This window comes from Nelumbo lutea, chromosome 8 (genome assembly GCF_056320005.1).
Source record: "Nelumbo lutea isolate HS-2025 chromosome 8, American lotus-T2T, whole genome shotgun sequence".
Taxonomy (NCBI): domain Eukaryota; kingdom Viridiplantae; phylum Streptophyta; class Magnoliopsida; order Proteales; family Nelumbonaceae; genus Nelumbo; species Nelumbo lutea.
The window spans coordinates 475207-498333 of record NC_142691.1 but is presented as its reverse complement, the minus strand read 5'-3'; the positions used below and the strand labels follow the sequence as shown (position 1 = coordinate 498333).

General features: G+C 35.0%; 1 protein-coding gene across 1 annotated transcript; it reads right to left on the bottom strand.

Annotated features, from left to right (window-relative positions):
* Positions 1–5276: 5276 nt before the first annotated feature.
* Positions 5277–8612, bottom strand: LOC148842061 (putative pectinesterase/pectinesterase inhibitor 12). The gene is made up of 2 exons (XM_088959290.1): positions 6768–8612; positions 5277–6056 (listed from the first exon to the last, which is right to left on the bottom strand). Exons 1-2 carry the CDS (start codon positions 7801–7803, stop codon positions 5368–5370), a joined length of 1725 nt encoding a protein of 574 aa, XP_088815416.1. The 5' UTR covers positions 7804–8612; the 3' UTR covers positions 5277–5367.
* Between the last annotated feature and the right edge of the window lie 14515 nt (positions 8613–23127).

Sequence of the window (23127 nt, the reverse complement as noted above, 5' to 3'; positions counted from 1 at the left end):
TTTCTTAAAGCCTGGATTTTCCCTTAAAACCATTAATTTTTATCAGCAAATTGCTGAATCGGGTGATTAATTATTCAAACGATTTTGAACGTTTTTTATTTTTCTATCAAAATTGGCCAAGTGTTTGGTTTGAACAGTTGGATCGTTCGACCAGATAATCTAACCCCTGACTGATTTAGTCACTGGGTCGGTATTAAAAACCATGCCAGATCAATCCATCGACTTCGGCTTTCCCAGTTTGCCCCTTAACCGCTCCATTGATATTTACTTCAACAGTTCAACCCAACTAGCAGGTTGTGGGTTCCATTTATCTGCGGTGCCAATTTCATTTGCATTGTTGTAAGTGCATAGTAGTGCAAATGGAATAAGCGTACATTCTGATTAACTTTTGCCTCGGATTTGACCTTGTTTTATATGTTTGTAAAAAGTAAAATAGAATGTGAAATTATGTGATCCTCAATTTATATAAAAGAGAAATGAAGCTCGCGGAAAGTTATTTAGGCCTTGTTTGGTGCGTTTTTTTCATATGGCTTTTGGTTATTTATAAGTTGGGTAGACCGTGCCATGATCATTTTCCATTTGGTTTGTAACAGATTTAACCATCAAAGTTGGTGTTTCTAAAAGAGGCAAGAAGTCTATTTTTGGCTGATTTTGAAAAGTTTCAAAATGAAGCTTTTTGCATCTTTCCCGCTTTATTCTTACATGAAAAGACATGAAAAAATACATGAAAAAACGTGCAGTAGCCAAACTATCTTTAGGCTGTTCAGATCTTTATGCAAAAGTTCAATGTGCCTTTAGACTGTCAAAGCTGCCAAAGGATATTTTCAAAAAGACTTGCCAAATGACCCTTTATTTAAGGGGAACAAAATTGGAAGCAAATTGATGGATCCCCACTATAGGAGAGAATTAAAAATAGGAGGAAGTGACGCAAAATTTGCATCAACTTTTCAGATGCAAAATTTGCACTACTAATGGATGAAAACCATATTATAAATGCAAATTTTGCATCACATAAAAATACAAATCATAATCATGAACAATTTTTTTGCATCACATAAAAATACAAACCACTAGTAGAATTAATGTGCTACTAGTGGATTCATGTGGTGAAGTGACGTTCCCTACTTGACTTAACTAATAAATTTTGGACGGGTATGTAAGTGAGTTGGCATTAGGTAAGTTTATCACATAACTCAAAGGAAGAAGAATGGGTAGGTTGGTGGGTCATAGAAAGCTTCCTGTGCCCTCACTTTAAGACTTTACATCTGCGCCCCACAAGTGCCTCATAATATATCACGATTGTGTATTGGGAATATCTTTTATACTTGTCATTGGGAAATATGCTTCCAATACACGGTCGTAATGTGTTGTGGAATACTTGTGGGACGCCCGTTTTGAGATGCAGATGTGAATTCTTATATTAATGGTATAAACATTGACCATATAGTGTTGATCTTTTCTAGGGATAGATTGAAGTTGAACTCGATCGTGAGCATTGGTAAGTTTGTGTCTTTTTTCTATCACCAGCTTCTTATAGGGCTAGTCATTGAAGCCTCATGCGACACCCAAATATGTTAAGTAAGCTTGTAAAATAAAGCAACAACGTAGTAAAGGCAATATAGATATACATGAATTTGATGATTAAGTACAAGTATACAATTGACATGTCAAGGAGCCAGGCTTAACCTTAATTTATATCTTAATTAGTTCTCTCCTGACTACTTACATCCCCTCAAGAATATGTTAAGCATTTGGGGATTTGACAAAATAATACATTTAAGTGTTTGAATCATACTCATAATTACAATTATGCCATTAGAATATATAAAAGATAGACAATGCCCCACCGCACCACCTAAGACACATGTGGTGACACTTGAAGACACTCTAACGGCGTGGTTGATGAAACTCACTGTGACAGTCTCCCCACTCATTTTGATCTACACCTTTGAAGATCTAGTTCGCGTGATCCTTTGTCTCGAAGTTGAAAGATAAGGTTCTTTGATCGGTTCGTGAATATTTTCTTTCCCAAGGCTAGTGCATGTACTTAGGTGGCAGGCTTGAAGGTTCTTGATGGTTTGGGTTATCCTACAACTAGCATTTGGGTTAAATCCTTGCCTAATTGCTCCGAGGTATAACACTAGAAGTTTTAGTTTGGTTATGTGTCAAGTTAAGGCTAGATTTCGGACAAAAGGAGATTTTGGCTTGTTGGGTGTTGATTCCCATAAAATGTTTCGCAAGGTTGTCTCCTCGCAAGGATACCCAAATTGGTATGGTTGTTATTGGAGATGGCCTAGGGTCTTGCTCGAGTCTCTACAATGCGATAATTGATGTTGGACTCCTAATATTGCTTGAACAACACGGATGGTGATTCCCTCTTCTAGATGGCTGCCCGATCTATATCCTTGATGCGATAGTTGATGAGGTTTCTAGAGTGGAGATCTTTGTTATTGACTCCGGGTGTGTCTTATTCCTTGTAAAAGACAACCTTAAACTAGTCCAGCGGTACAATAGATAAGTCGTTCTTCTCCTTCCACGGCTTAACCTAGAGTTCCACCCCATAGGCCGTGCCTTTTATTGCCTTGAACTAGAGTTAGCAACTTTGAGTCGCCCTAATTTCTTAGTGGTGGTCAAGTTAAGTCACCTTACTTGCGCAAGTGAAACGAAGTTATGTGTGACCTTATATATGTCTATTAGGACTTGAGTTAGTTTCCTGCCAAGAGTGATATGCACAAATTTCAATCCCTTTTGGGCTTTCTTAGGCCATTTAAGTATGACCTCTTTCTTTACCATGACGTCTTTAGTCCTTGTGTGGGTTTTTAATCATCGCTTTTTTTCATCATTACTGAGTTTAGCAATAAGGGCATTGATTTACTTCCTTGTGGGGTTGTCTTTTGTCTAATGTATTTCATGAAGCAAGGTGAAGGAGTTGTAGGTCTCTTACTATATATATTAGTAGTATTGGGAGTTATATGATTCTTGTGGCTTCTTTCCTTCTTGGTAATTGTACTAATTGGGGTAAGGCTACTTTGCTTGAGTGTAATTTGGTTGTCAATCTTCGCCATTCAAATTAGTGGTATGTGAGCTGGTTGGCTTTTAATCTTTCTCATCAGGCTTCCTTAGACTAATAAGTTGTTCATCCACGATCATGGCCATTGCAAGATCCTTTACTACTCACCATTATAGTTCAAACTCGACTCAGGGTGAAAACTATCCATAAAGTTGTATAGGAGATTCTTGTTAGACATGTGGGTGATGTCGAGCAGTAAGGATGAGAGTTGTTTGATGTAGTCGTGTAGTAAGTCCCTGTGTTTAAGTCTCTTCATCTTCCTTTGAACAAGATATTCAAAATTCTCAAGGTAAATTTTCATTTAATCTCATATTTGAAATTAATCCAGATGTTGAAGATGCATGTGCTACACTCATGTCTTGGCAACACCTACCACCATAATATTGCATTATCAGTCAAATACATGGTGGTCTTACATATTTGTGTTTTATCATCATTAACACCAATGGTAGAAAAATATTGTTCTAGTTGCCACAAGTTGTCAAGCTCCTAGACATCTCAAGCACTTGAGCACAATGTTGGTTATTGTATCTTAATGTGTCTAGGCGTTGATGCTGATGGGGTATAAGTAGAGTTTGCCTATTCCATTTTCACCTTGTCCAATTGAGCTTAAAATTTGTCCACCATGCCTTGAAGGTTGGTTTGGAAAGAGCTAACATCTAAACGTTGTAAGGTATCATGGATCTTCCTAAGACATCTATCTAGGTGACCTTCCAATTCCACCACTACACTCAATAATCTCTATGTTGAGATGGAGTTCTTCAACCTAATATTGAGTTTCACCAATGGTTAGTTATCTCTCAATATAAGACACACCTGTCCGTGGCAGTCAGTTTATCAACTGATTTATCTTGCTTTCTTTCATTAGTTCTTAGGTTCAGGGCTTAGTCTTTAATTGTATCATCTTCCAATCCATCATTGGTCTCGTGAGCTTAGGATGAGAGTCCCAATTTTATTTCTTGTGAGATCCCCCTATTGCTTTTCTTTGTGTTACATTGGTTTAGGGACGATTGATAACGTCCTAAATGTGTTGATGAGCTCCTTTGATATCAATTGTCACATGATTAATCATTGAGGCCCAATGTGGCATTTGAATGTATCGAGTAAACCTATGAAATAAAGCAATAAAGATGCATGGTATATGAATTAATAAAAGACGCTTTGTATTTTTTCATGAATTAAGTGTAGGTACACAGTAAATGTGTTGGGGGTTCTTAATTTTTACACGTTGGTTCCCTTTTGACTATTCACCTTCCCTAAAAATACATTATTCTTATAATTATAATTATACCCCATAAACGATAGACAATGCCCTATCCAAAACACGTGGTGTCACACTTGATAGCATGGTTGATGAAGTCGACTACCAGTTAATATCTTATGCAAACAGAATTGGCACCACTTCCCTCTAAGTGTTTATAGCCTGTACATCAATTTTTATATGAACTATGCAAATTATCGTTTTGAAGCTATGGTTGCAGTGCAATTTTATTTGTATTAGTACAAATGGATGAATGTGTAAATGAAGAAAAAAATACAAATTCTTATTTAATTTTGTTTGGGGATTTACTTTATTCTGTTCCATATCTTAATTTATTTTATTTATACTATAATCAAATAAAATAAATTAGAATTTGAAACAAAAAATAGGTCAGAATATACACTCAAATCATTTGCATGCTATAGTTTTGCCGCAGTGCAAATTTATTTGCATTGCAACCAAATACAGCCTCGTGTAAGCACAAACAAGTCTATACTGCCGAACAAAAGCCCACAAACTACAACATACCTTATTTGATAGGTTAAGCGTTGGGCCAAAGCTGTCCTGCAATCGATCAAATGAGGCAAGCGTATTTAGAGTACGGTTGGGAAGCTGATTAAACAGAATTCCATCAATTGAATTATAGGTTCACTGTTCTTGTTTTTCTGTAATTCTGTAATCGATGGTATGGAAATCAACCTGGCATAAAATCGTAATTCATCTTTTGTAATACATTCCTCACTCCAACTCGAGATTCGGATCGAGTGCCTTCAACCTTCACCCAATCTTTCCTTGACCACCTGTGATATATTGATCCGCGGGCTGAAGTGTATGTGTAGCTTGAGAAAACGAAATTCCTTTTTTCCTTTTTTTTTTTTCCGCCAACAATTTCCTTTTGCCATCAAATTATCAGACATCACATAAATAACCGGCGACATACACGGATTATTAAGTAGTTAAGTTGAATTTCCATAAAGCCTAGATTCATATATATAACAATTTGGTTTAGCTAGATAAAACAAAACAAAAAGAAAAGTTAAACCCCATCATCGTAAGGAAATGAAGTTGACTCCAGCCACTCGTCTCCGGTAATGAACTCTGACACGGTGAAATTCCGGGCGTCATTATAATTCATTATGTGGTAGCCTGGCCAGGTTACCCGACCGTCCGCGAGCGAGCCAGGCCCATTATTATCGTACTCTCCATAATACAATGTATCCAACCCCTGATTTCCGGACCACTCTTTCCACCCTCTGGCGTCAATGAGATTGTCAATATAAGATTCCATGTAGACCGTCCTCGAGTATATTCTCCATGGCCTCCCCAAGTAACTCTTGACAGAAGCAATATTGGAGTAGAGGTCGTCGGATGCAAGAACAGAACAGTTCTGTATGGAGATGCCGGTATCCTCTTCCGGGGTGTCTCTAGACTGAGCTGTGATCACATTGAACTGGCCCGGCATAGGCAGCTTTGCTATAATGTTACACTCTTGGAACACAACAGCGGCATTTCCAAAGATAAAATCCACTGTGCCGTATATGTCACATTCTCTGTAGAATTGTCGAAAGGAGTGTACGTACAAGGTGTCTTGGTACCCATCGATCGCACACCGATACACCGCACTCAAGTCGGCGTTCACTCTCAAGGCAACGGCTTGGTGTTTTTCCGGTCCGGCCGTGTTCTCGAATTTTATGTCACGCGCCAGAAACCCATCGCCGGAGACGGCTGAAATGAAGAATAAACAAGGGAAGGGGAAAGATTAAGACAGGATTGTATAAAATTCATTGGTAGTAGTGCATTGAAAAAAAAAAAAAAAGAGTAGTTGTGCAATACCCCCACTAAATAACGTGTACTGAGACAGAGCCAGAGTACTATTTCCGATTTTCCAGTACCAAAAACTGGTCCAGTGACAGTGAGGACTTGCGTCATTGCATGGCACTCCCCCGAACCCGTCCAACTATAACTATTAAACCGATGGACCCACTCAGGATATATCACATGATCCATCAGATTTTCGACTTGTAATTCCATCATCACGCCTAGCTATGCCATCTCTAGGATCTCGGCGATAGTCAAATAGCACCAAATTATATTACATGCAATGCAATTTACTTATTCTAGCTTTCACGTGTAGTCTCGCAATTGTACCCCACACCCATTTTAAAAAGTATAATTTTTGTGTTTTCATCACAATTATCAACCAAGATATTATTATTTTCATACTAGTCGTCTGATTGCAAATTAAAGGCTATGCAAGGGTCCGCAGGGTGGTGAATGGTGAAAACTGAAAAAGACAAAGAGTGTACTGACAGACTGATATGGCGCTGGAAGACAAGAAACCGGCCAAGCACATGAGCATTGTTCAGAAGAAAGTAATCAAAATTTAGGAAAGTAGAGGCAAAAAAGAAAACCGACAAGAAAGACATGTTAACTCACCAACGGTTGCAGACCTGAAAGTAGTCCAGCCATCACCCACGCTTCTGTTACCGGTGATAATGGTGACGTCTGCTCCATCCCCCAACAACACAATGTTGGTCTTACAGCTTGGGATATCCAAGCTTTCCTGGTAAATCCCTGCCCTAATGTAGATAATCGTCCTATCGTAGCTGTTGTTTGGAGCGAAATTAACGGCGTCCGTGATGGTGGTGAAGTTTCCGCTCCCGTCTTTGGCCACCGTAAGCACGTCATTTGGGTTATAGTCACCGTCGAAGCTCTGTAATATCCGACGATCTTTCCTGGACACCCACGCCGGAAAACCCATGAGACGACGGTTAGAACCTTCCGTCACTTTTCTGAGCTCCTGCTTCGGCAACATTGAAAGTGAATTACTAATGTGTCTATAGACACTGGTTATGGACTGGACTATAACTGACTTGAGAGGACCCGTCGCAGAATCAAGGCCTTCCAAACAAGTGTTTTTGTTGGTGAGAGACGCACTGAGGAATGCTCTAGCGTCGGATAGTTTCCGGGCGTCACCAGAACGAATTCGGGACAAGGATCTCTGTAGAGAACTCATTGTAATTTGGTGCAATTCCTTGCAATCTTGGATGGCTCCTTTTTGCTTTTCGACGACCCCCAAGCTTCCAATATTCAGGAAGAGATCCAAGAGCTTGTCGGCTTCGAAGATTGCAGTTTGGAGGGATTGAAGAGCGTAACCAATTATGTTCTGTTTGATATTTATTGAAATAGATGGCTTCAGTGAATCGAAGCAGGCATCTGGGTATGGTGTGGATTTGCAAAAGGATCTTATAGAAGCCAAATGAGCATCTAAAGTAGTATCAGTAGCAGAAGAAAAAGAGGATGAATTAACAGCCCATGGTCGAACAATAAAGATTGTAGAGAGGAGTAGAAATGTTCTCAGAAGGGTGGAAGCCATCAAAATGGCTAGGAGCTTGGGAAGTTGTTGAGCGAATGGGGGAAGAAATGGCAAGTTGATGAATTTATTTAAAATGAGACCTTTCTTTGGGAGCATAAAATTGAATGGAATTGGTTAACCATCCAAAATAATAAGAACATAGATTACATGGTTTTCGATGATGGGCATATTTAATCTTTTTAATTTATGAGATGAAAACAGGTAAGATCCATGCTTCTGGACCGCTACCATTTCAGATACTTATGATTTTACTTTCAAAAGTTCTCCGCAAGAGCTAGAGAATTAGTGCCTAATTGCCTATTGACGTTAGCTAGGGTGGGTTAAAGCCCACATACACAGCGTTATGTTTGGTGAAAGTGAAACATCCATAGAGCCGAATTGGCTGTCGATAAGCTATTGAAGATCACTTCAGCCTCTTTGATCAGCTTATTTAGAGGGCTAGACTTTTGGTAAACTAAAACCACGACTTCAAAGCCTTCGGTGTGTTGCTGTGTTCCTTGATGAAGTGATGTGGTGATAGGGATAACAAAGGCCATGATTCACAGCAGATCGTAGCAAAATTACTGAACGAGTCCAGCCGGATCTATTGAGCACAAGAGGCTGTGACAAGATCTACCAGCCGCACATAGTGGGACATCTCTTGTCATTCACGGGGAGATGTTTCATTGTGTTTTTTGTCCTGTAGCCGGCGTTTTGTGATCGGCAGAACCGAGTTCAAAGTGAATTAATCCATCAGAGTGCTTGTCAAGATTATCTGATCTCACTGCTATGCAGTTGTCCATGAAATATTTTATATACAGCTAAAACTGTATCTTTCTGTTAGACAGTTTTGTATGCCCTTAGCTTCAATCAAAATTGATGTACCTTATGAGTTTATTGTAAATGAATAAAAGTACATATTTGATTCATGTTCCCTTGGTATGTTTCTGTGTATTACCCTTAAACTGGACACTTATTGAGACTCGTGTTAGTTTTGAATGTTCACAGCCAGTGGGTCGGTCTGGGGAGACCTTTCCTGACAAGGCTGACACTTTGGTGCCACCAAGTTGGTTGGTGTGGCTTGTCTCAGCTACCGGGGTGAGACCCCAGGCACATACAGTGTGGGATTAATTGAATCTTTGAACTTGACCAGATTTCCAGTATTGCCCTGGACCTTGGAGATTGATGGGCAAAACTGGAAAGTTACACCTGACCCCTAGACTCGATTATGATACTACACTAGGTGTCGGATCAGACTGTCTTTGATGTACCAATCAGTGAGATCCTTAGTGGGGGTCAAAACCTGGGTATGTTGGGACAATCCGAGAATTCATCTGAGTGGGTGATCATAGTGACAGGATCAGCCCCTTTGTCGGATAAAGGTAATGATCGGGGATGCACTCTCACTGTTGGAATCCAAGACTGCCGGCAGCCGATTTCAACCGTTGAAATTTGTTTGGCAAAATATATTTTATATGAGATATAAAAGTATATATATTATGGTTTCTAAAATGTTTGCAAAAGGGTTTTAATTCCCAGGATCCATATAAGTGGAGAGTGCAACACTGTTCCTTGCAGCCGAGGGAGAGGTCCTCTCTTGTCGGGTAGTGTATGATCATTATGGGCTGAGAGGTTAAGTGTAAGACCATTGAGGATAATACCTGATGGGCTAATCTTGCATTTGCCCACAGTCCTTGGGTGTTACAAGGTGGCTTGGCCCAGGGACCACTTAGGGTAAGTGTTGGGCCCATAGAGCCCATTTGATGGGTTTCAGGGGGTGCACTGTCTTTAACAGTGTATTCGACCAGGCCTTGTAACAAATGCTGGGCCAAACCCATGTGGCTGATGTGTAGATCAATGCTTGGGTCCCACGCCATACAAGGAAGCCCAACTGGGCAGTAGTTAGGAAGGTTAAGTGAGCACATAAGCTTAGTGGGCCTAAAGCCCATTTCGAACTGGGCTATTAATTTAGTTAATTAAAGGGGCGAATTCTGAGATGGATTAGTAGTTAGGATAGGGCTTAATCCTGTCCACTCAGAGAGTCCAGATCTGAATCACATTCAGATCTAGAAACCTCCTAATAAGATTAGGATAACGCTAATCTAATCTGCAGATAAGATAAGGGTTTATCCTTATCATTAGAAGAGAAAGCTGATCCAAATATGATTTGGATAAGCACCTCCTAATGGGATTAGGAGCTAATCTTTTCAAGTTTACAAAAGGAAGGAAGGGGCGGCAGCCTTGAGAGAGACCAAGAAACACATTAGATCTTTTTTAGTGCTGAAATCAAGAAGAGAGAATTCTGCACCCTGCGAATACTCTCTTGCCGCCTCCCTGCTCTTGCCGCCCTGTTTGCCAGTTCGATCTCCAGCTGTGGGAGAAGTCAAGATTGGATCTTGACATCAATTCTTTGAGAAAGGATGTAAAAGGGAGCTGTGCTCACGTTCCATCCTGTTGTTTCTTGCGAAGGACAGAGTTCTTGGGGAAGAACATTGCTGATTCTGCTCCATCCTACACTGCGCCATCTTCAGTGGGAACAGTCTTTGGATCATTCCTTGGGCGTGAACACTTTCGTTGGGAGATATTGCTTCTCCGTATTAGGTATCATTCTCTCCCATTCCTTTTGGTTCAGATCTGGTTCAGTTTAAGGTTCAAGATTTATCATTGAAAATATGGTTTTCTAAATAGGGAATGTGATTCCCAATTGAAGGGAGAGAAAAATTTTTGAAATTCGCCCCTTATTCCGCAATCTTTGGGCGTCCATGTGGTGGATCTCTCAACCCTTCAGTTGTCATCAAGTAGTTTTGCAAAATATCCATTTGACATTTTCTGATAAAAGAGCAAATATCAGTCCACAACCTAATTTGATTCACAATTCACTCTTCCAAAGAGGCCCTTAAATCCACAACGGAATCTGATCACAAAGATTTTAATGGACCCGATGGCAAGGGGACAACGGAATGGCTTTTAACTATGCTTAGTCCATTTGGGAGGACTTGAGCAAAAAAAATCAATTTCTTAGTTCAATGAAAATGTGCTAAAAAAACAGTTACTCTACTGTAAGAGCTCTGGCTGAAACCGTGAAAGGGCCCTTGATGTATTGATGTATGTGGTCCACTTTGAATTGGATGAGGTAACATAAAGTGGGGTCAAGGAAAAGCAACGAAGGCAGTGACCCATCTTATAAAGCTAGAAGCGGCTGTGTAAAAGCCCTCCCAACCATTGATTCTATCAATTCGGGTTCCTTCCACAACTCTCTTTCTCAGATATACTGATTTTATGACATGGATTCGAGATATTACAATTTTCTTCATATTATTGCAGCTATGCCAAGATCTTGTAACAAATGAAACCAACGTCTGTGCAAATAATTGCTTTCGTAGATCCCCTGAATATATGTTGGGTTTTCAGGACAGGGGTTGTGAATAACCGTAACGAAAAGAATATGAAGACGAACAATAGTGAATATAAACAAAACAAAAAGAAAAAAAAAAACTGAGAAATAAAAGAAACCCTAGAAAAGGGATTGTGTACACTCACCTTTGCCGCTGCTCCACCGGTGGTTAGGCATTCGTCGGTCAGAGTACAAGTTGAAACCCCAGAAAATGGAGGAAAATATAAGGAAGAACCAAATTGAAACCCTATAAAATCAATCTAGGAAGAGTGAAAGCTCATATTTGTGACAATGAACAAAAAAACAAGATAAAAGGCATGATTTGAGACCCTGAATATACCCGGTGCAGCAGTTGGGCAGTGTGTCAAGTTACTTTCGTTCAAGAGGAAGAAGTGAAATGAGATAATTTAGGTTTAAAATATGGGAATACGTAATCTTTTTAAAATTATTCATAGGTATTTTAGACTATGGGCCAGATCTGAAAATGTGTTTCAGATCATCCGTTTAGACATAAATTCAAATGCATCTAACATTTGAAAAGCAAGTTTTTCATACATTAGACATCTGAAAAATACTATCAAACACCACCTAAATGGTGATTATGGCTGCGCAAGTCTTTAACGGATAATGGTATGCATACAAAGTCTTTTGTTTGGATAAGGTTAATTAAGCCACATTTTATTCATAAAGAAAGATGCAAGAATAGGACAAATTATAAGGCCGTGTGGTTATAATAATATTTTCAAATGCAGCATAATTGTATCCAACATGCCAATAAAATAACCTTACTTTTAACAAAACAAAAAATAAAATAAAATAAATTGAATTAAAAAGAAACTGAACCCTATTGGAAATGATTTGCATGTTTGAACGTTTCATTTGGTGTCAATTCTCAATTGTCTAACAATCACCTTAAGCTGCGTTTTAGGTGTAAATTCAGTTTTACACCGACGGAAAATGTGACTCTGGTTTAGTGATCAATGGAAAATAGAATCAGGGTGTTTTGAAGATTTCCTCTCATACTGTTTGATTGTTACAATGTAAAAGTGAACGAGTTCAGTTCTGAAACTCTCTTTACCGTTGAACCCAGTTGTGCTGTCGAACCCAATTGGATTCAGGATTCAAAAGATAATATGGTGTTCATATTTGGAACCCAACATCATTAGAGAGAGATGGCAGTGGCAATGACTAACCCGCCAACCCATTAATGACCCAATTAGATAGAATTAAATGGGTTGAGTTAAAACTCTAATGGAAGTCCAGACTGCCATTAGAGTTTGGAATCGGTTAATTTTCAAATTTGGGAAAAAAGATGACGTGGTTAATTATTATTGGCAGGGGCAGATGATGTGAGCTCAAGTAAAAAAGCCAAAGCCAAATTCTTTTTAAATGTATTAAATATTAACTAGTGGAGACTTAAGCGAAAGCTAAATAATATAAAGGGCCATTTACTAAAATACCCCTTATATTTTCATGAACTTACTAAAATCTATCTGATGAGGGCGGATTTGGCCCTCCACTGGCATTGTGACACCTAGCACCTCATGCCAACAAAGTGCAGCCTCTTGACAGGTAGACAACTCATGCTCGCCACAGGTAGTTCGCCACAGGCAGTTCACCACTAGGTAGCTCACCATCATGCTGCCCTCATAGGCAACTCGCCATCATGTAGTCTGGCACCTCAAAACAACTAGGCGACACCCATGACCACTTTGACAACAACTTGCCTTTGCTAAGTTGATGGTGTCCCACTAGGCGTAGCCAGCACAGGCGCGGCCTGGCGCAGGCACGACCTGGTGGCCTGACTCTGGCGCAACCTGGCCTTGGCACGAGCTGGCAGACTGGCCCTGGCGCGACCTGGCCTTGGCACAAGTTGGCAGCCTGGCCTTGGCGCGACCTAGCCCTAGCATGAGCTGGCAGCCTGGCCCTGGCGCGACCTGGCCTTGGCACGAACTAGCGGCCTGGCCTAGGCACCGACCTGGCGGCCTAACATAGGCATCAACCTGACAACCTCGAGGAACACACCTCCATACCCCACATTTTACGGGATTGTGACTTGTAACGACTATATTATCTCACCCACTCCCCGAGTCAGGCGGAAGTGGGCAACCTTACCAGTTGGTGGCTTTTTCCCCACCTAACACGAAGGCATGTCCCATCATAGTAGGAATCCTTGAATTGCTCCACCTAACCCACGAGGACTCCAGTATATAAAGACATCACCCCCCAGAGGCAAGGGGGGATAAGAGATGATGGGTAACCTCTGTTCTCTAGCTCTCTCATTCTCTAATATCATTCTCAGCTCTCCAATAAGTGCTAATTTAGCCATCGGAGTGGCCTCGCCGGGTAAACGCCCCCGGGTTCTCAGATTTAGTTCTCACAGGTCCCTCAGCTCCTGCCGCTTACAAAGATGAGCAGATCACCTCCAAGTAGCTCATCAAGGTAGCTCACCATCAGGCAGCTCATCAAGGTACCTCACATCCAAGCAACTCATCAAGGTAGCTCACTACCACGCAACTCATCAAGGTAGCTCACCCCCAGGCAGCTCGCCACCCGGGAGTTCCACTTCAGCCTCTGAGTCACCGACCACATGGGAGCAGACGAGATGACGAGGTACTTAGCCAAAAAATTGATACATCACGAAAAAATGATACGTGACTGAAACCGGTTACATCACTACCCTATAATTAGCATTTTACTAAAACACCACTTATAATTTGCAATGGATTTAATCAATCTTCCATTAAATGACAATGGAAAATGATAGTGTTGACTATTGATCTTAATGTTCATTTAAATAAATTTAATCAAAAGAAAATAAAAATAAAAATACCACTTTTACCCTAGGCAACTACTCTATTGGTTATATTTGGTCAATTTTTGTTTTCTGTACAAAAAAGTGTTAAGGGTATTTTTGGAATAAAAAATCATGGGCCTAATGGAAAAACAAACACTCCTTAATGAAAGGTTGTTTAAGTAAATAATGTGTAAAATATATGGGAATAAAAACTATAAGGTAGGTTTAAGTAAATATGTAAAACTATAATGTGTATTCTAGTAAATGACCCTAATAGAAACACATAAGAGTATACAATTGTTTTATATTTTCAACTTTTTAAATAATTAATAATTATTCATATTTTCTATACTACTTTTAATAAATTTTTTATAATACAAAATAACAATAATTAATTTCAGTTAGATTTATTCATCAAACTAATGAAATTGACCAACCTGATCAACCCGATCCGACTTGGTCAGTTTTCTAATATTTTGGGTTGGCTTTGGTTCAAAATTTCCCAATTGGACCAAGTTGGATCAATTTCACTTTAGCCATTTGTAAAACAACCAAAATCGAACGACCTAACTATGGATATATATTAATATTTTATATTTTAAATATAATTCTTAATATGGAAAAGTGGGAAATTTCCCATATATATTTCTTAGTCTAAAATGAGTTATATCATAAATCTAATTTTTAAATTTTAATTTTAATAATTGTACTATAATTTTTAAAATTAAATTAAATTTTAAATTTTAAATTTTTTGAACTGATTAACCAAACCAAACCAATACAACTTGAGTGGATTGGTTTTTACAAATGGTCAGTTGGTTTCAATTGACCAACTCCCCAACCTTACTCGATCATTTGGTTGGCCAAATAGCCTATGACCGAAACGAACCAACTCATGAACACTCATACTTTCAACTAGATTAATAGTCTCATCTCTAATAAATAGCAATAATTTAATCTCCAATAATTATTGAAAATTTATAGCAAAAATACACAATTATTGGAATTATATTGATAAGGAAAAAATACAATAATTACAAAAAAAGAATAAATACTAAAAAAATATTAACTTAGTCAATAAATAGTATAATCTCAAATAATAGTTTAATCTCTAATAAATATTAATCAATAAGTTATAACAAAAATACAATAAACATGGTTTTCAAAACATGATCGGACTAGATGGACGGGCCAGAAAAACCAGGAACCAATCACTTGACTTTAAAATATAATAAATATTTTAAAGTAGTTTTATAATTTTGTTAGAATATTTAAATAATTCCTAATTTTTTTTAATCTAAACTTTCTTTAGATAGATATAGATAAAAATTAGGGGAGAGGATAAATAGGAATTAGAGATAATTTAGGAGAGAAACTCTCTACTAAATTAGAGATAACTTGAATTAGAGATAATTTATAAGATAAACTAGTAGGGACACGTGTGATGCACGGGAAAAATCTGAAAGATTTAATAATTTTATTTTCTATTTTATTTTGATTTATAAAAAATAATAATTATTAATTGAATATGAATAAATATTTTTAATAAATTTAGTTTTATTAATAATTTGTAGTAATTTTAATAATTTTTATTTTTTATATTATTTTTAAAAGAAATTTTGATTACTTTTAAAATAAATAAAAATAATTATAAAAGATAACATCTTTATTAATTCCACTAATAATTAATAATTATATAGGAATGACAATGGGGTGGATTCAGGTCAGCGCACCCCATCCCCGCCCTATCCTCAGTGTCACGCAGGTTTAGGGCAAGGTAACCACTCCTCAAGGTCGAGCGAGTTTAGGGACAAGGCACCCCACTCCTCATCAAGGATGGAGAATCCTTGAATTTTCCTACCCCATCCCCAGTATTGGGCGGGTTCAAGTAGATGTGTAAATGGGGTCGTGCTGGGTTGGCACAACATGACACGCATGTGGCCCGCACAAAGTGCGAGTCGTGTCGTGCTGGCTCACGAGGCATCCTGGGTCGTGCCTCCCTCCTCTAGGATAATTTGGGGGGTCAGTTCAACATGGCCCACGACTCGAGTCCAAACGGGCACGTGACATGCCGTGGGTTAGGCTGGTTGATGGGTCAGTCCTTGGGCCAGGCCATGTCGCACACCAAGTCAATCTCAAGGCAAGGCACCCACTCCCTGTCCAAGGTTTTTAAAATTGGACTGGATAGGGAACCGTTCTGGGGTCGAACGGTCTGCTTGTCAAATGGATGACCCACTCTAACAAAAAAAAAAATTGAAAAACAAAAAAGGGCCAAAAACTGTTGTCCGGGTTGATAGTTCAACCACCTAGGTCAGTAGTTCGCTAACCAAATAAACGGTTTTTGGACAAAAAGAGATTTTGAGGAGAAACAGTGTTTGGTTCCCAATTTTTTGGTCTAACCATCTGGTTTGATCCAATTTAGAAAACATTGTCCTCGTCAACCCAATATTCGATCTGATGATAGAAATGATCAAAAGTATATATTGAGTATCAACCACATGGTAAATTTCTAAACGTACCCTAAATTGTCTTTAATATTCAAAAATGTAATTTAATGAAAATTTTGGAAAATTTACTGTACTTGTGTAACTTTGAAAGTTTATTCAAATTTATTTAAATTTTTATTAAATAAATTATTTTTAAAATGGTTTACTTATAGAATTATAGTAATTTATCTTACAATTTCTAATATAAACTAACTAATAATTTCCTTTTTCCAATATTATACTGATTTATCTTAAAAATTTGTCTAATTATTTGTTCAAATTATAGTTTTCAATTTCACATAGTCATTTATCTTTAATAATTTTCAATAATTTGCAATGAAAATTACATAATTTTTCAATGATTTTCCAAAGTCTATCAAATGTAATAAATTTTCCTAAAATTTTCAAAATATTCTAATAATTTTCAATAATTATTTAATGCATTTTAAATAAACTTTCAAATACTTTATATCTTCAATTTCAAAAATATTATTTTGTGAAAATGTAGTTTTATGAAAATTTTTGAAAAATGTATTACATTTGTGTAAATATGGGGATTTATTGAAATTTTTTTTATATTGTTATTAAATATATGTTTTTATTTGGCAATTTACCAAGAAAATTACACTAATTTATATTTTATTTTTCAATATAAATTAATTAATAGTTTCATTTTCTAACATTATAATATTTTGTTCCCCCATTTGTATTTCGTTATTAATTATAATAATAAGAATAACTAAATTTTTATACTTTTTTATAATTGTTAAATATAATTCTCAATTTTATAGAAATTAGTTAAAGAGTTCTCAAATTCTATAAAATGTTGTTAATGAGTTAATTAGTAAAAAGATTTATTAATTTTTGGTAATTTACTAACCGTATTTATTAACTTTTGGTAATAACACCATCTAATACTCAGTGAATATGGATGGGATTAAATATTAACCGAGTATTTTTAGGTAGTTGGGTAACATGGCTTAATGGGAGTGGTGGGAAGGGGAAAGAGAGAAAGTCAAAGAGAATGCAAGGGGTGGGGGGAAAATGGAGCAAGGAGAGGCAGGGTGATGGGGCTCGTGCTTTTTTAAGCGAAAGTTAAACAATAGAAATACATAAGAGTATATAATTGTTTTATAATTGAACTTTTTAATAAACAATCCGATCAAACTTAACCCGAGTTAGTCGGTTTTCTAGTATTTCATATCGGCTTTGATTTAATAATTATATATTAATATTTAAAATTTAAAATTTAATTTTTTAATACGAGAAAGTAGGAAAATTCCCATATTTGTTAGTCTAAAATATTTTATATCATAGATTTAATTTTGGTAATTTATTTTTTAATAATATCATTGTAATTTATGAAATTTAAAGTTAATTTTTTAAGTTTAAATCTTTTGAACAAAAAAACTAAACCGAAAATAGACCCAAATCGATACAACCCGAGTTGGTTGGTTTTCGCTAATGGTCAATCGGTTTCGAGTGACAAACTACAGACTTGACCTAATTGATTTGGTTGGCAAAACAGACTGCAACTGAATTGAACCAATCATTGAACACTCCTAATTTCAACTAAATTTATAGTCTAATCTCTAATAAATAACAATAGTTTAACCTCCAATAATTATTGAAAATTTATATCAAATGTACACAATCATTGAAAATAAGTTTATAATGAAAATATAATAATTACAAAAATATAATCAATACTGAAAATATACTAAATTAGTCAATAAATATTGTAATCTTAAATAATAGTTTAATCTCTAATAAGTATTAATTTATAAATTATAAAAAAATATATAATTACTAAAAAATAAATTTATAACAAAAATACAAAAAATATGATAAATTAAATTTCAAAAGTTAAATAATAGTTTTTTAATCTCTACCAATTATTTATAATTTTCTATTAAATAACAAAAAAATACATTTATAAATTTTTATTGAAACCATGTTTATTAAAAACAATAAATAATTACTAAAAAAATAAATATTAACTATAGTAAATATAAATATATAATGTATATTAACAATTATTGTAAAATTATTAATAATAAATATAATTTTTTTGATAGTTATTTTCTATAATTATTTATTGATATAAATGAAATTAGTTATTTACAATATTATTTACTTTTTTAAATAATATTGTTATTTAAGTTCTTAAAATATTAATTATTTTTTGAATTTAATAATCCATAAAATTATAGTTGTACTATTATTACATAATGCTTGATTAATTTTGTAAAATATTAAATCATTATTAATATGAATATTATGACTTCTGTTCTAATTTTTTTAATTTATTACATAATTTCGTTATTTTAACTATTTAAAGTTTTGTCATGTTAAATATTTTGTTATTTAAATCTTTAAATAATATGTAAAATATTTATATTTTTTTATTATTTGAATTTTATTTATTTTAATGTTATTACGTAATATTAAATATTTTGTTATATTATTTAGGTATTTGTAATGTTTTTTATTTAATATTTTTAGTTATTGAAATATTTAAATAATGTTTTATTTTATAAAGTTAAATTCTCATTATTTGAATAGCATTTAAATTGAATTATTCATAAAATTATAATTTTTATTGTTACTACATAATTTCATGATTTATTTTGTAAAAATATTGAATTATTAATAATATGAATATTGTTAAATCTATTAATTTTTTTTGTTTTGAATATATATTTTAAATTTAGTATATAATTTCGTTATAACATTTAAATAGTTATGCTTTTTTTTAATTGAAACTTTCTTTAGATAGATACAGATAAAAAGTGGGGGAGAGGATAAATAGGAATTAGAGATAGTTTATGAGAGAATCTCTCTATTAAATTAGAGATAATTTAAGAGATAAATTGGAGTTAGAGATAATTTAGGAGATAAATAGGAATTAGAGACAATTAAGGAGGAAGTTGGGGGAAGTGGTGCCACTTGTCTAAACTTTAGAAAAGCTTTATGGTTGTTAGAAATAATTTGGTATATGTGATTTACTTATTGGTTTAATGGGTAATTATGTGGAATTGAAAAAAATAAAAATTCAAAAAAACAAAAAATTAGGAAGGGGAATGTGACATGGCACGACCAGTTTTAATATATATATATAGAGAGAGAGAGATAGATAGATAGATAGATAGATAGAGAGAGAGAGAGATAGATAGATAGATAGGTTGGTAGATAGGTTGGAATTAGAGATAATTTATGGAGAGAGAAGGGGATAGTGGGAGAGGTAGATAGTTTAGGAGAAATTTTAGGAGAAGAGATTATTTAGGCTATTGGGAAAGTGTATCTAATTGGTTGTCTTGAAAATAATATGGAATAAAAAAATAAAAAAAGTAAAAATTTCTTGACCAATTTGTTTCGTAGCCGCATGAATATATTGCATGCTTTAGAGGTGTAAAGTGGTCGTGCCAACGCAAAGTGCGGGCCGTCATGGGCCGTACCACCCTCCCCGGTAAAAATTTTGGGGGTCGGCCTGACATGGCCATCATGGGCCCGTGCCGTACAGTGGGCCTGGGCCAAGCCGGGCTGGGCCACAGGGTAGGCCTTGGGCCTGGGCCGAATCGGGCTAGATTGATTGTTTTGACTTTTTTGTTTTTTTTTTTTTGAAATTTTGATTTCTTTTCTAAATATAAGTGTAAAACTAAAATATTTAACTTTCCTTTGAGCTTTTGGGAACTATTTGAAAAATTAAGAAATGAGATATGAGGAATCTAACACATAAATAAATAAATAAAAACTTAACCAAATAAGAATTACGGAATAACAAATACAATCATTGGATACTTGGATGGATGAAATATGACATTGGAATAAATTAATAACATATAAAAAATACAATATAATTACAAATTGAAAATACAAAATTACATTGTTAAAAAATAGAAAATAAATTAAATAAAATTAAAACAAAAGTTATAATAATTAAAAAAAAATAAAAATTATATACAACTAATCAACTTCATGAATCATGACTTTCATCATCTGCTTCAGGTAAAATATCCGATGTACTATCATGTCCTCCTTTGTCATGTAATCTATTTTCTGCATCTAGACAATCCTTAAAGCATATGCACATCTTTATACTTTCATCATTCATGCAGCTTCTCTTGTCGTCCAACACTCTAGTACATGCACTAAAACAAGACTCTGATGAAACTGTAGACATCAGAGGGGTTAGTTGATCACATGTCATGGCAGCGAGAACTGAATAATTTTTTTGAATTTTCACTCCACCAGGCTAAAATATCAAAATTATTTGTTCCCTCACCTAAACTAGAAAAAATTTGCTTGTAAATAAAAATTAAATTCAGTAAATGAACTTATTGTAGAAATAGTAGATTCCTGCCTTCTACTTATTGAATAAATTCTTTTTCTTCCCCTACTAGGCTCAAGGTCAGAAGTAGAAGGTGTTGTACAAGTTGTAGGAATATTTCCTACTGCTTCAGATTCACAAAAATTGTACATTTCAAATAATAAATTATTAATTTCTTCCTTTTCATTTCCAATTTCAATTTTCTTATTTTCACAATATGTTTTAAGTAAAATATCTAAACAATCTTTCCTAATTCTAGGATCTAATATTGTAGCTAAATAATAAAGGGACAAATGTTCTCCCAATATTTTTTAAATTTATTTTCCATTATTTCAACAATACATTTAAATTGTGGATTATTTTATATTTTACAAAACAATCACTAATCACCATTAATTGATAAGGTAAATTACAACTTGTTGGATAATAAAATACTTGATAATTCATTAGTTGCATCATAAAAGTGTTTTAAAAAATCTCTTATACAAGTTGTCATTTTCCAGTCTTCCTCAAATATAATATCATTAGGCATTTTTGCATTATAAAAATTAGTAAGAATTTCTTTATGAGAATTTCAACTTTCTAACATAGCATAGTTAGAATTCAATCTATGTTTTACATTTAATATAAATGTTTATATTTTAAACCATAATTAAGATATAAATATTTAAATTCTTCTTTTCTTGCCCCTAAATTTTTAATATATATAATACAATTTCTAATTTTAGAAATATGGGTAGAAATGATATTCAAAGCATCTTGAATACATAAATTTAAGATGTGACATGCACATCTGATATGAAATAATTACCATTTAAACATGGTTTTAATTGAGATTTTAAAATATTTATTATAGAATCATTATTACTGGCATTATCAAAACTAATAAAAAAATAATTTATTTTCAATTCCATAAGCATGTAAGGTATTTAAAATGCTTGTATAAATAGTTGGGCCATGTGGCCATTCAAGCCTAGTAAAACTTAAAATTCTTTTATTTAAAAGCCAATTTGCATCAATAAAATGACCAATAACACAAATATAACTTATGTTAAATTTAGATGTCCAAACATCAGAAGTAATTGCAACTTCAGAATTAAATGTTGATTACAAATAAATTAAATTTTGTTTATTTTAATAAAAAAATTTAAAGCATTTGATCTAATAGTATTCGTAGAAACTTTTTTTATATTGTGGATTTACAGAATTACAGAACCATTTTTCAAGCTTAGTATTTTCAGCTAACAAAAATGGTTGTTTTGCATGTACAATGTATTTTGCTAATTCTTGTCTCATTTTTTCTTGTGAATATTTAAATGTACCAAAAACCCCCCTCCCAATTTGTGTTTGTGTTATTTCTCTCCCTTCTTCTTCTTCTTCTTCCTTCTCATGTGTGAGCTAATGTTTGTTCAAGTGGCCAGTACCACCGTTACTACAATAGGTAAAGTCTTTTCTACATTTTTGGCAAACTATTATTTTTCCCTTACCCTCAATATCCTCTACTTTAAATATTTTCCAAACCAGGCTACTCAACTTAGAGGCCCTCTTTTTCTTTCCCCTAGTATTTGTACTAGGGGGTAAAGTTCCACTTCCATCAATATCAATAGAATTAGCGCTAACATTATCATGATGCGATTGAATATCGTCAAGAGTGAACATGTTGGGGAATTGGTTTTGGGAAGAGCCGGTGATTTTATTTAAATTCTAAAAAAAATAAAAATTAATTTAATTGGACTTACTTGGATTATCGGTTCAGAATTCCGACTTGATTTCAATAGTTAAAGCCTTTCAACGTCTAAGCCTCCCAAATTGACTACTTGAGATATTTGAGCTGGTTGATTCAAACAATTAGCCAATCAGAATTCACTCAGATGGTAGAGAATGTATGAGAGAGAGAGAGAGAATGGATTAAGAAAATTGTTGAATTGATGTAATGAGAATGGTGGAGGATAGGGCTATTTATAGGAATTGAAAATAATTCAATTGCCCAAAATACCTTAAAACTAGTTGTTTTTTAGTTGTTGGGAGCGGTATTTTGGTCATTGTAATATTATTTTACAACTTTACCCAAAACTAGTTATATAGTTGTTGGGGAGCATTTGTATCATTTTTCTCCCCTCTATAAGCAAAATACATAAATACCCCGCTATATAGCTGTTAGGGGGTATTTATGTAAAAAAAAACCCAAAAAACTGAAACTAGCCGTTGGGACCAAACAGGCCGAGCGTGACCCGCTATGGGCCCTACGGGCTGTGCCAGCCCATAGACTATGAACCCCCGGCCCAACATAACACAGCCCGTAGGTTGTCGTGCCGTGTCAAGCCAGGCCGGTCCAAATTCGTGCCGGGCCGTGCCCCGATTTACACCTCTACCATGTTATTCAAAAAAATAGAATGCACGTATTTTAATAAAAAATAAGGTAAAACTTAGAATA